Source organism: Camelus dromedarius, chromosome 3 (assembly GCF_036321535.1).
Source record: "Camelus dromedarius isolate mCamDro1 chromosome 3, mCamDro1.pat, whole genome shotgun sequence".
Lineage (NCBI taxonomy): Eukaryota > Metazoa > Chordata > Mammalia > Artiodactyla > Camelidae > Camelus > Camelus dromedarius.
In genome coordinates, this window is record NC_087438.1 from 42,463,676 (window position 1) to 42,476,886 (window position 13,211).

A 13,211-nucleotide genomic window follows, 5' to 3' on the forward strand; every position below is an offset into this window, starting at 1 on the left:
TGGAGAGGGCAAAAAAGGGAAGATAGAAAAGGAAAGAAGGGATGAGACCGAAAAAAAAAAAAAAAAAGAAACCCCACAAAAAAACAAACTAAACATTTCTAGGGCAAGAGGGCGTGGCGGGGGTGGTGTTGTTGGGGAATGGAGTTCAGCACTCTGAACAGTAAGTCCAAGTCCTAGCAGTGAAGTGATCAGGTGGGAGCCTTAAGTGGGCGCAGCGCCTGTATATAGTTTCTTTTTCTGTGTGAAAAAAAATTTTTTTTTTTTTTTGCCGTGGACCGCTGAGGCTTAAACTTCAGCCGTGAAGATTTAAGGGGCAGAAGAGGGAAGAAGCAATTGCTGGGATCAAAACTGATTCTGAGGCCAAAGTTTGAGCCTCAGTCGCACGTCACAGATCCGGGTAGTTTTCCAGACTCTCTTGCCCCGCCTTTGGAACCTCTTCGCACAGTGCGCCCTCCTTCCGCGCAGGGGATTGAGGGCTGGGGGCGGGGGAACGAGGTCTGGAAGCAGCGGGCCAAGCAGCTGAGAAAGTCAGAGGAAAACTAGCAAAGGTTTTGATTGCAGAGGGCTGAGGGAGGCCGACTGGATGGGGTGGGCCTACTCGCCAGCTACTCCGTCATCATCGGCGGCAGAACTTGCACCTGATGATCTTCTTAAACGCGTTTTGGAAGTCCTTGTTGAAGTAGGCGTAAATGACCGGGTTGAGAAGAGAGTTGGAGTAGCCCAGCCAGTTGATTATGGCGCCCAACAGGGTGGGCATGTGGCACCTGCTCTCGCAGAAGGGCAGAACTAGGGCCACGATGAAGAAGGGCAACCAGCAGAGGATGAAGGTGCCCATAATAATGCCCAGCGTCTTCACCGTCTTCCTCTCGCGGGCCAGGGCCATCTTGCGCTTGGCCTCTGCGTTGCGCTCATTTTTCTTCTCGAAGGAGGCGGGGACGCAGGGGACAGTACCCGCCTCGCTAGGCAGCGGCAGGTGCTCTTTGGAGTTGCCCACCCGGTGCACTTCGATCACCTCCAGGGCGGCGCCGTCTTCGCCCTGCCTCACGGCGCCGTTGGCGCACAGAGGCCCTGCTGCCTTGTTCTCTATGCCCTGCCTCCAGTCTCTGTTCCCCGGCTCGCCATTTACACTCTTCTTGGGCTGCGGGGTCCGTGACGCCCCAAGGCGGGTGTTGGCTCCTTTCTTTTCCACCTTCTTGACTGTCTTGCGGATGCGGAAGCGCGCGGCTCGGAAGATGCGCCCGTAGAGAACCAGCATGAGCAGCAGAGGGATGTAGAAGGCGCCAAAGGTGGAGTAAATAGTATAACCATGGTCCTTGCTGATGGTGCATGCGTCCGGGTCCGAGCGGTCTTCAGGAGTGCGCCAGCCCAGCATGGGCGGAATGGAGATGAGAAAGCCAATGAGCCAAGTGAGCGAGATGAGCGCAGCGGCGCGCCGCGGCGTCCTCTTGTTCACGTAGTCGATGGGGTCCGTGATAGCCCAGTACCTGTCCAGCGCGATGGCGCACAGGTGCAGAATGGACGAGGTGCAACACAGCACGTCGAGGGCGATGAACAGGTCACAGGTGACCTGTCCCAGAGTCCACTTGTTGAGCACCTGGTATAATGCGGCCATGGGCAGCACCAGCACCGACACCATGAGGTCGGTGACTGCCAGTGAGCCTATGAGATAATTCGCCACGTTCTGCAGGGAGCGCTCCAGGGCGATGGCGGCCACCACGCACGCATTGCCCAGCACCGCGCAGAAGATGAGCGTGCCCAGCAGCAGAGAAGTGATCACTTGGTAGCTGAAGGTCACGTCGGAGATGTTAGTAGCGTTGCCGCGTGTCCCGAAGGGACCCTGGGACGACGTGGTGTTGTTGCCCTGTCCAAAGCTGAGCAGATCCATGCCTGCGTGCCGGGCGGGGAAGGGGAGGGGAGAAAGAGCTGCGCCAGGATCCCCCTCTCCCCTCCCCCTGGGGTCTTCCTCCCCTCTGTCCTGGGGAGTTTCAGGAGGGAGCGGATGCAGGGACTCAAGCAGGAAGTTCTTACTGCTCAGGCGAAGGCATCTCCGCGGGGCAGCGAGCTTCTAGTCGCTCCCTGGGCTCTCGTAGTCCAGCGCGCTCATAGACTCCAGCTGAGAAACGAGTTGGCCGAAGAACAGCTCCGGGATCTCTGAGACGCGGAGAGGTGGCCAGAACGTCTGTCTCTCGCTGTACATTTTACTTTGCCGCTGCCAGACCCGGAGTCTCCCCACTACCAAAAGAGTCTCCAATCTTAGAAGTATCTGGAATAGAGAAACACCATCCTCCACAGTCACTCTCCAGTCCTCCTCTCCTTCTCCTCTTCTCTGTCTCTCCTCTCCTCTCTTCTCTTTCTTGTAAGTCTCCTCCGTCTCTCTCTGTCTCCCACTATCCTTCCCTTTCGGTCTCCCTCTCGGTTCTCACTCCCCTTTCTTTATCCCTCCGTGTGCTGCTCCGACAGCCCGTCTCCCTCCCTCCTACGCTAACTCTCCTCTCCTAACACTTCCCCAACCCCGGATGTCTCTTTCCCCTGGTTCCCCGCCCTCATCTCCCTCTAGCTCAGCCTCTTTGCGTTCAAGTCCCTTTTTGTCGACAAGAGACTCAGAATTCGCTTACACACAGTGGATCCGCCGGTCAGACCAACATTACAATAAATAACTCCGCCTCCCACCCAGCCAAAATTGAGGGGAGAAAAATCTAATTACCCGCTGCTTCGTATTTCTGTCCGATTCTTAAGGAGAGTCAGCATCACGGAGTGGCAATAGGAAATGAGAAAAGGAGGCACACGGAGCCCGAATGGGGAGATGGACAGCCCTGGGTCAGTCTGTAAATTATTATTACTAATTGATGGAAAGAAGATGGAATGTGTCTTAGCTTTTTAAAAACCACCCCCGTTTATCATCTCACAATACAGGCCGACTCTTTTGGGGAGGATATTGCCTGTGACTTTTTAACCTTGAGAAACTGGGGGAGAAAGCAATTATAAAGGGTGTGTCAACGGACAGGTAAACAGCTGCATCTCAAAGTGAAAGAAAAAATCAATTCGGTATGTATTCCACACACACACACACACACACACACACACACACACACACACACACACACACACACACACACATACATACATACATACACGCGCTCACTTACTCACACACACACACACACAAACCTGCCTTTCCCTCACCATTGCCTTTTTAATTTCAGTGAGCATTGCCATCTCCCTCCCATAGCTTTGTGGCAAGTGAATTTAGAGAAGGGAATAGTTTGCCTTTGTGTTGTAAATGAGGTCGGGTTTTTGTTTTGTTTTGTTTTTTTAATGGCCCTTTGCTTTTCTTACCAGAGCTTATACCTTTAGGGAGAACTTGTGGTCGCTGACCGCAGTTTCTCTAGGGCTTCGAAACTGGGATCAGCACCTGGGACAGGTCTGGGCAATCAGGACTTTTGTCGCCACCTTCTGGCAAATGCTTTAGAGAGCCATCTAGAAACTTGCAGAAAGTAAGCAGAAATTGAGGTAATTCTGTAACTTCAAGAAAGAAAAAGATGATTATTAAAAGAAAAGTAACATTAAATTTTGTATTTTTTCTCCTATTTTCTTGAAAAATTTCTTTTAGTGTCTTCTTTTGCTCTTAATCATGTATATCAAGACTTACATTTTCTAGATATTTTTGAAAGCATCTGTCATTCACAAGTTCTGTCTAGAAATGGGGTCTTAATAGACCTAGGCAAACACCTTCATTTGTGTTGGTTTTGTGCTAACAGAGGCTGCACTTTGGAACTCAGTTTGCACACGTTAACCAATGGGGGCAAAAACAGTATTGGATTTTCCAAATGGGGATGACTTAACATAGAAAATAAAGCGACTGCTATTGGTTGGTTGGTTTTAAGCTGTTTCCTTTACCAAGAAAACTGAATTTAATCCCATTAGAACCTAGATAAAGAATGGGATTTCTAATCCACTAGAATAAGCATATAACACAACAAAGTCCACTTATACATTCTGATTACATGACTGAAGGAAAGGAAGAGTGCAGGATGCAATTCCAAAAATAGATGACTCTAGACTGTATGCACAGATTCACTACAAATAGTAATGGTCTTAATATTGTATTCAAATTTGAGTTCTGAATTCTTCACCAAGCATAAGAGCAATCAACAAAGCATCAAAGAAAATCTAGTTGGGCAGATGTATGCAGCACAGGGCAATGTGTTTGGAGATTGATTATTTTACCATGCAGTGCTGGGCACCATTCCCACTCAATCATTTCAGCATGCCACAACAATGAACCTGGCACTTACAATGATTCATGGCACTGAAAAGAAAGAGATAAGTATACATGGCGATACTGGCTAAAGATTCTGAAGAAGTCTTTTTTAATTCTTTTAATTTGTGAAGGTACTCATTCTCCCTTTTAAAATCTCACATACATGAGATTAAATAGCTTTGTTAAAATATAGTTGCATTCTGAAACATTTTAACAGGAAAATAATTAAAATTTGGATTCTCCAGAGGTAAAAGTTTGGAAACATAGTTGATAACATAAACAAAGAGAAAAATTAAAGAAATTTGATCTTTTAAAATAAGTATGTACATATCAAGTATAAACTTTAATAGGAGTTGTGTCAAATTTAGCACATATTAACATAGTGCTGGTCAGTAAATACGCCAGTCAGCAATTATGCATTCATTACTACTAAACCCAAATTGTTTACTAACTGACAAATTTATTTTTTCTTTTGAAGAAAGCTAAAATGCTATGAACCTGGTGTTGGTAATATTCATGAGATCTGGCATTCACTATTCTGCTTTAATATTCTACAACACAGCTTTTTAATTGAAGTTGAAAAAATCTCAAGTAGTTCATGTTTTTCTTAGAAATAATGTACCTAATATTTTAAACATTTCATTTCTTAAAATTTGCAACAAAAATGTTTAGGCACTCTTATGAACACTAGGAAGAAAACAGAAGTATAAAAGGATATGTTGCAGTGACTATGGTTTCAAAGCCTTCAAGTGACTAACAGATAATTATGTGAAACTTTTTATTGAACCAATAACATGATATATATTAAAAAGCACAATGATGTTGCATTTCTTCATATTCACACTGCCAATTCTTGTATGTTTAGCCCTTAACAATACAGAATCCCAGATATGTCAGAAGAAAATGGTGCAAAGCAAAGATCCTGGATAAAGAATCAGGCTCTTGTCTTCATGGCCTCTAAAGTTGACCTGAAGAAAAGCTAGCCTAAAAGCAGATAGTATTGATGACACCATCTGAAAACAAAACTTCCAGTCATTCTGGTTTTATTTCTTATTTGAATTTACTAGATGCAAGGATAGACTTGTCAGTTATGGATCTGGGATATGACACATCATCATCCATTATGTGAAATTTCTCTAAAATAGTTTATGGGAGATAAAGATTTTTAACATCTTCGCAGGAAATTTGATACAAGCCCAGAATTTCAATGTAGTTCTTTACCAGGGACATAAGATTAAAAAGATGTTAGGCTGAAGTTTTGGTGTAAACCCCGACTGTCCTATCATTACTGAAAGCTCTACAATGCTTGGGTCTTCTCAGTACAATTATGTTCATCCATAATCCCCAGATTATGGGTGATATTTCTATTAATGAGGAAATAACCTATATAAGAAAGGGTTGAAAATTTGCTTAAGAGATTACAAAAGTGATTTTTAAAAATTCTGATTAAAATTTATTTTTTTCAAGTAATTAAAACTAGGATAGATTTTTTTAATTAAAATTACCATTCTGAATTTAATTCTCCCCAACCTCCAAATACCAAAGCAACAAGGAAATTGTAGTTTTTTTTCCAAAACTGAATTTTTTATTGGAATTCATTAAGGGGGAAAAAAAAAGTCAAGGAGAAATTTTCGCTTAGATAATTTAGGAAATGATGTCTTCTGATTATCAGTGAGCACTAACCAGTCCTTTTTAAAGAAATGCAACCAAAAATGCAAGAGAGAAAATTTGCCTTTAAAATTGAGTACAGTTTTCTTATATATCTAATTCTCACCATCCACCTTCCTTGGATGGTATTATTCCTTCAATTCTATTTTTACATGGCAGACACTTCTTGGAGGGCAGAACTGCACTAGGTTTTCAGTGGCAAAACACAAAGAATGGAAGCTCGAGTCTCTGCTCCTGAGGACTGTAAGACTGGTTTGGTTCATTTAATACACATGCTGAGAACACAGCATGGAGAGAGTGAAAAATGAAAAAGTAACGTGTGTTTACTAGGTGTGTGACCTTGGGCAAGTTAACTAACCCTCTTGATTCCTTAGTAATAAAATGGGTATAAAATAGACTTGGGAAGATTAAGTGATTTAATATACTTTTTTGGCCCATAATAAACCACCAATAAAGGTCAAACAATAATAGTAGTAATAGTGATGCAAAGTAATAATATTTTCTCTTTACTGATAATTGCTGAGAAGTGTGGAGAAAGCAAATTAGGTGGGCAAGTACTTGAAAAAAAATCAAGACCCTTTCAGGTAAGGATTTATTTTAAAAACAGTTTGCACGTGGATGTGTTACCGAATTAAACTTGAGTCCCCTCGCTGAACTGGCAACAAAGCCAATCTACAGACAGTGGGTTGTGGTGAAGGAAAGTATAGCATTTATTTCAAGGCACCCAGCACGGGGCCCAGCAAGGAAAATGGGCAGCTCACACTCAAAAGACCTGAATTCCCTGTTGGCTCTTGGAGAAGGCTTTTTAAAGACAGTCAGAGAGAGGGTTGGAGGGTGACTGATCAACTGGTGGACATTTTTCTGATTGACTGGTGGTTAGGTAACCGGGTGGTATCTCTGGAGTCAACATCATCAACCTTTGGGTTCTGACCAGTCTCAGGTCTGTGTGCTGGTGGTCGGCAGTTAACGTCTTCTACCTGGTGGGGGTTTTCGAATCTGTGAGACAACTGAAGGATATGACTGAAGATATTATCTATAGCCCTTAAGGGGGAACTAAAGACCCTTGACTTTATTTTATGACTAAACTGTTTAATTACTATTTTATCTTGCTTGACTGTTTTCCTTGGTTTCTGCATTTTCTCATTTCTCTGATTAAATATGCTCTTTGGAATTCAGGAAGGCTTAGGAGGCCAAAGCTTTTCTATGAACAAGAAGCAGGGGACACGGTGGCGGGGGGGCGGGGTGGGTTGTGGTCTGTCACTGGGAAGGCCCAGCAGAATCCTGCTAGGTTTCAGATCTGACATTCCTCCTAGTCTTTAAAGTATTTGGTAAGATCCAATTCTTTAGGAAGTTCTGAGTACGGAAAAAGTGAAGAAAGATGTGGCCTCCGCATTCTGGAACTTCTTGACTTAAATCAGAAGTTACGGGGAAAAGGGGTGAACGTGCTAACAAAAGTTCAATAATCATGGAAGAAAAGGACTCTGCCCTTCTCTGGGAGCTCAATCATTTGTTCAAAAAGCAAAAAATAAATAATTGAAATTTAGAGGTCCCCCAAATGTTTAAAATACAGTAAAAACCAAAAGGCAGTATTTTTGTTGTAGGAAATTATCAGACGATAGTGACAGGCGTTAATAAGCGTGCTTTCCCGAGCTCACTTCCTCTGCACCACTCTCTTTCCGGCAGTATTTCCACAGCTTACTTCTGAAAGGACAAGAGCATAGTTGAGATGGGAAAAATGTTTGGAATGTTAGCTCAATATTTCCTGTTAATCTAAGTATAGTTAGAAATTAAAGTCAGTCTAAGAATTATTTGAAATGAAATTTAATTACTGCATTTAACCTAACAATAATTGGTGGTACATACCCACATCTTATTTTGCTTTGGCAAGTAACTTTTTTTGTTATAAAACTAAAGCCAATGCCCAATGCATTATTTTAGTCTTTAAAACATGCCATTTACATAAAAGCAATAACTGTGATTACAAAACACGAGTCTGTAACTGTGCCATTTGGTCTAGAGAAGCAAAAGTTTGTTAGTTGAGAGTAGTGGCTCCTGGCCCACGGTTCTGGATTCAGATAGCAATTCTGCCATTTGCTAGCTTTGAATTTTTCCCTAATTTCCCTAAAGAATATTGTGGTATAAAGAATAATACGGTAGGTAACTATATACTGAAGAAAAACTTAGGGAAGAGAACAGTATGATTCCATTGAAGCCATCTTTACACTTAAATTTAATGTCTATGATTCCCCAAAATGACTTTATGCTTTTATACCATACATACGTGACACTAAGCAATGTAGAGCTAGGTACCATTCTCTACGTATTCTCCTGCAACTTCCTTTTTTTGCTCAACATTATATTGATACAAGCACCTGTAGTTTATTTATTTTCACTAGTGTAGATTTAAATTGTATGCATAAAGCAACAAATTTTTCTCTGGTGAGTGGATGTTTAAGTCATTTCAAAACTTTACTTTTATAAATAATACTACTAGGAGTATTAATATGTGTATCTTTTTTAAAAAAAAATCCATGTAATTTAAAGTAAACTAGATTAGTGTTTTTCAAACAAATCACATGGAGATCTTGTTTAAAGTACAAATTTTGGCACAATGTCTCTGGGATGGGGCCCAAGACTCTACATTTCTGCCAAGCTCCCTGGTGACACTGACACTGCTGATTCATAGACCACACTTAGAGCAGCAAGGCTCTAAGCATCTGTAAGTGGCATTACTGGGTTCTTTGATGTGCTCAGATTCAATTTTAGTAGGTAAAGCCTGATTCGTCTCCAAACTGGTTGTGTAAAATTTCATAACGTACTGTTGGAGGCTGAATTGTGTCACCCAAAGCGATAAAGGATTCAGTGTCTGTGACTGTGACCTTGTTGGGAAATAGGATCTTTGCAGATGGAAGTAAATTAAAAAGAGGTCATACAGGATTAGGATGGGCCATAATCATATGACTAATGTTCTTATAAAATGAAGTAAATTTGGACAGACACACAGGGCAGACAGAATACCATGTGAACACAGAGACAGAAAATGGAGCTATGCTGCCACAAGCTAAGTAGTGCCAAGGACTGTTGGCTCACCAGGAGCTTAGACAAACAGGTGGGGTGGCATCTCCCCTAGAGCCCTCAGGGAGTTTGTACGAGGCCAACACTTTCATTTCAGATGTCTAGGTTCCAGAAATCTGAGACAATACATTTCTGTTGATTTAAGCCACCCAGATTGTTATGGCAGCCTGAGGACACTAACACAACCACTAAAAAATGTCTAAGTTCCTATTGCTTCATCAAAGTTGAGTGTTGTTCTATGTTTCTTCACTGTGATTCATTTCAGATAAAATATCTGCACCATATCTTTTGCTTGCCTTTAAACTGACTTCTTGGTTGTTTTTCTAAGCTTACTATTTTTGAGGCCCATTATCTATTATGGGTATTAATCTTTTGTCATTTGTATTATGGAAAATATTTTCTCTCAATTTTGGGCTCAACTTTTCACTTTTCAAAAGTGTCTTTTGATGAATTTACATTTTTCAGTTTAATATAAGTGGATATTTCTCTCATTGTTCCATGCATTTTCTGTCTTTAAGAAATCTTTGTCTGCCTTGAGGTTATAAAGATAGCAGCCAACATTTTTTTGAGCTTCATATTTAGTTCATGACTTCACCTAGATTTGGCTTTTCAGTATATTGTGTGAGGTAAGAATCCAGTTTAATTTTTGCTGTAGGAGTGAAAAAATTAGCCAGTACCATTCATCTAAGAGTCCATTCTTTCCCCCCCAGTATGTAGTCTCTTCTGTCATACATCTTGTTTTAACATAACACATAAGTTTGCTTTTGGGTTCTCTATTCTCTTCCATTGGTCTGTTTCTGTTCCAAAAATATGTCTTAACTTTTACAACAAATTTGATATGTGATAGATAATCCTCTTTACTTTATTCTTCCTTGAAATTTCTTTGCTATACCTAGCCCTTTACTGTTACGTATTAACTTTGAATCAACTTTTCCAACCTACCCCTATATGTGTACCCAAAATTGTTGTGGAATTCTATTGGAAATGTATTGAAATTATGTGATGATTTCAAAAGAACAGACATCTTCATGTTATTGAATCTTTTTATCCATGAATATGATGTAACTTTCCATTTATGTAGCTCTCTTTTGCCTTTCAGTAGTTTTTAGTTTTCTCCATTAATGACTTGAATAGCTTGTGGTAGATTTTTTCCTCTAGATATCTTATTTTGTTGTTATTGTATTTGTGATTGTGTAGATGGTAGCTAATGTAAATGGTATATTTTTTAAATTATATTTTCAATTTTTGCAGATATATAAGAATGTGATTAAGTTATCTCATTGGTTTTACTTCTGTGTACTTGGTTAATTTTAATAATCTGTAGATTTTGTTTTTCTGTGTTGACAACCAAATTATCTACACATATTACAACAAAACTTTCTAAGCTTTTTGCACTTAATTGCTTTTTTGTTTCCTAATGAACTGGCTAGAGCTGCAGTTTAAAATTTCAGAGTTGTAGGAATAGACAGTATACTCATCTCATTTGTGATATTAGAGAGGATACATCTAATGCTGTATCACATAGTGTATTTCTGAAAGATATGCTTAATCAGCTTAAAGAAATTTTATTTCCTATTCTGTTCCTTTCTTATACTTTGTTTTAGGTTTAAATTACTAATACTTTGCTACTAATACTGGGTTTTAGATTTTGCATCTAAACCTTTGAGTGAGATTTGTCTATTAAGTTTCCTTTCTTGTACTGTCCTACTCTGACATCAGTACCAAAAGTTATACTGACCTCTTAAAAATGAAATATAGAGTATTCCTTCATTTTACTATTCTCTGGAATAGCTTTTATAAGACCTTAATTATCTGTTCTTTGACTTTTTGGTAAAATTCATCCTTAAAACATTTGGGCTTGGTTTTTCTTGATAGGTATGTGTTTAATTCCTGAGGTAATTTATTTGACTGAGTGACTGTAGAATATAGAACTACAGAATAATTCAGGCTTTATAATACTTCTAGAATCAATGTTAAGTTATAGTTTTCTTTTACAAGATTTCCATCTTCACTAAGTTGTTTAAATTAATTATCTTTCTTGTATCTGCAGTGAATCTCTTGTTTTGACCCTTATTAATTATTTGTTTGAGCCTTTTCCTTTTGATTCTTTCCTTTAGAATCTCTTGTTTTGACCCTTATTAATTATTTGTTTGAGCCTTTCCTTTCGATTCTTAATCAACAAGTTACTTATTCTATTCAATTCTATTTCATACTGTCCATGGTGATTTCCAAACTGTGCAATTTAAGCATACTTTTAAATGCCAATTAAGCAAAGTTGTTCTTAGCAATCTTTTATTATTGATTTGTAATTTAATTTCATCATTATCAGAGAATGTGAAGTAAAATGCACCAATTCTTTTAAAATTTGACATTGATTTTTACTGCCTAGTACATGATCAGTTATCAGACATATTGAATGTGTAACTAAGAGAAATCATCTAATTATGATACATGTAGCTCTATTCATATCTTTCTGATCAAGCTTGCTAATTGTGTTGTTCAGAGTTTCTATATCCTTACTAATTTTTGTCTGCTTGATCACCTTCTGATAAACATCGATGCCAATAGATCAAGTAGACAAAAATTAGTAAGGAGATAGGATAGGATAGAGTAACTTCTCATAAAGACAGGAGATTTGTCAGCTTCTTGTAGTTCTGTCACTATGTGCTTTATATACTTTCAAATAGGTACACATGGAATTACAATTAGTATCTGTTCCTGCTGACTTAAATGTTTACCCTCCATATCCCTAACACTATTCAGTACCTTGAAGTCTGTTTTGTTCATACCAGTTCTTTTCCGTGAGTGTTCGCCTAGTATTTCTCATTCCATTTATTAACTTTCATCTTTTCTCTGTCTTCAAAGTTTTAGGTGAGTCCCTTGTAAAAATATCATAATTCTTTTCTTTCCAATTCTGAAAATATTTTATGTTTTAGCAGGTGAGTTTAGTCTTAATTTTACTATGACTATTCATGTAGTGGAAACTATTTCATTATATCATTATCTGTTTTCATATTCATCCTGTCTCATCTTGTGCCCATTCCTGATGTCTGTAATGCTGGCTGAGTTTCAAAATTAATTTTCTTCCTCTATTGTATAAACTTCTATGTTCTAGTCATGACCTTCCTTAATATTTTAACATGACTAAACAACTTAAAGTATAAAGATTATTCATATTCTTTACCTCTCAAATCATATAAGCACCTTTAAATACTTCAATTCAGATTATCTCCATCCAAGGTAAATGTGTGAAGTAAGTAGTTTTGTCAATAACTTCAATTTTTATTTCCTTAATTAGGCATGTTTGTTGTTATACAGTCAATATTTGTTCATGTTTTCCCATGTGGTTACTAATTTATTTGATCACCATTTCTTCTTGCATCTCAGATACTTCTCCTGGGATTATTTTCCTTCAGCCTAAAGATCGTCCTTTAGAAATTCTTTTTATGAAGGTCTGTTAGCAGTAAGCTCTCCTAATATTCTATTGACTGAAATATTTTTATTTCTCCCTCATTTAGCTGCAAACATAATTGGAGGTTGACACCTCTGTGACTCTCAGAACTATGAGATATTACTTTAATATTTTTGCCTTGCATTGCTGCTGTTGATGAGAAAGCTGCTGCCTGTCATTTATGTATGTATAATCTTCCTTTTCTCTAAAGCTACCTTTAAGATCCTGGGGTTTTAGGTTTTTGCATGTGTGTGTTCTGCAATTTTACCTCAGTGAGTCTAGAAGTAAAATTTTTTTTCAGTTTTCCTGGGGTTTATTTTGCTTCCTAAAACTAAAGAGTCATAATTTCCATTAATTCTGGAAAATTCTGTTTCATTTATTTATTAATTTGCCAAATAATTCCTTTCCCTCATTCATTCTATTCTTTCCTTCTGAAATTCTAACTATACTAAAAGAACTTCTCCTCCCATCTTCCATGTGTCTTAATTTCTCTGTCATATTTTCAATTTTTCCTCCAGTGCTATATTCTGGGTAATTTATATCCACCTTCTACACTATCAGTTCTCTCTTCAGTTGTATCTAACCTGCCATTTAACCAATCCTTGAAGTTTTCAATTTCAACTACATGTTTTACTTTCATAACTTTTATATGTCTTATTTTTCTAACGTGTCTAGTTATTTTAGTGGACCTTTTTTCTTGCTCAGTTTGTAACTTTATTTTTTGTGTTAACGTTTTAAGTATCTTTGTTTTTTATT

At 38.9% G+C, this 13,211-nt stretch overlaps 1 protein-coding gene across 1 annotated transcript; it reads right to left on the reverse strand.

Moving 5' to 3' along the window:
• Window positions 1-273: 273 nt before the first annotated feature.
• HTR1A (5-hydroxytryptamine receptor 1A) lies at window positions 274-2,534 on the reverse strand. The gene has a single exon (XM_031445895.2). It carries the CDS (start codon window positions 1,883-1,885, stop codon window positions 617-619), a length of 1,269 nt encoding a protein of 422 aa, XP_031301755.1. The 5' UTR covers window positions 1,886-2,534; the 3' UTR covers window positions 274-616.
• Window positions 2,535-13,211: the final 10,677 nt, after the last annotated feature.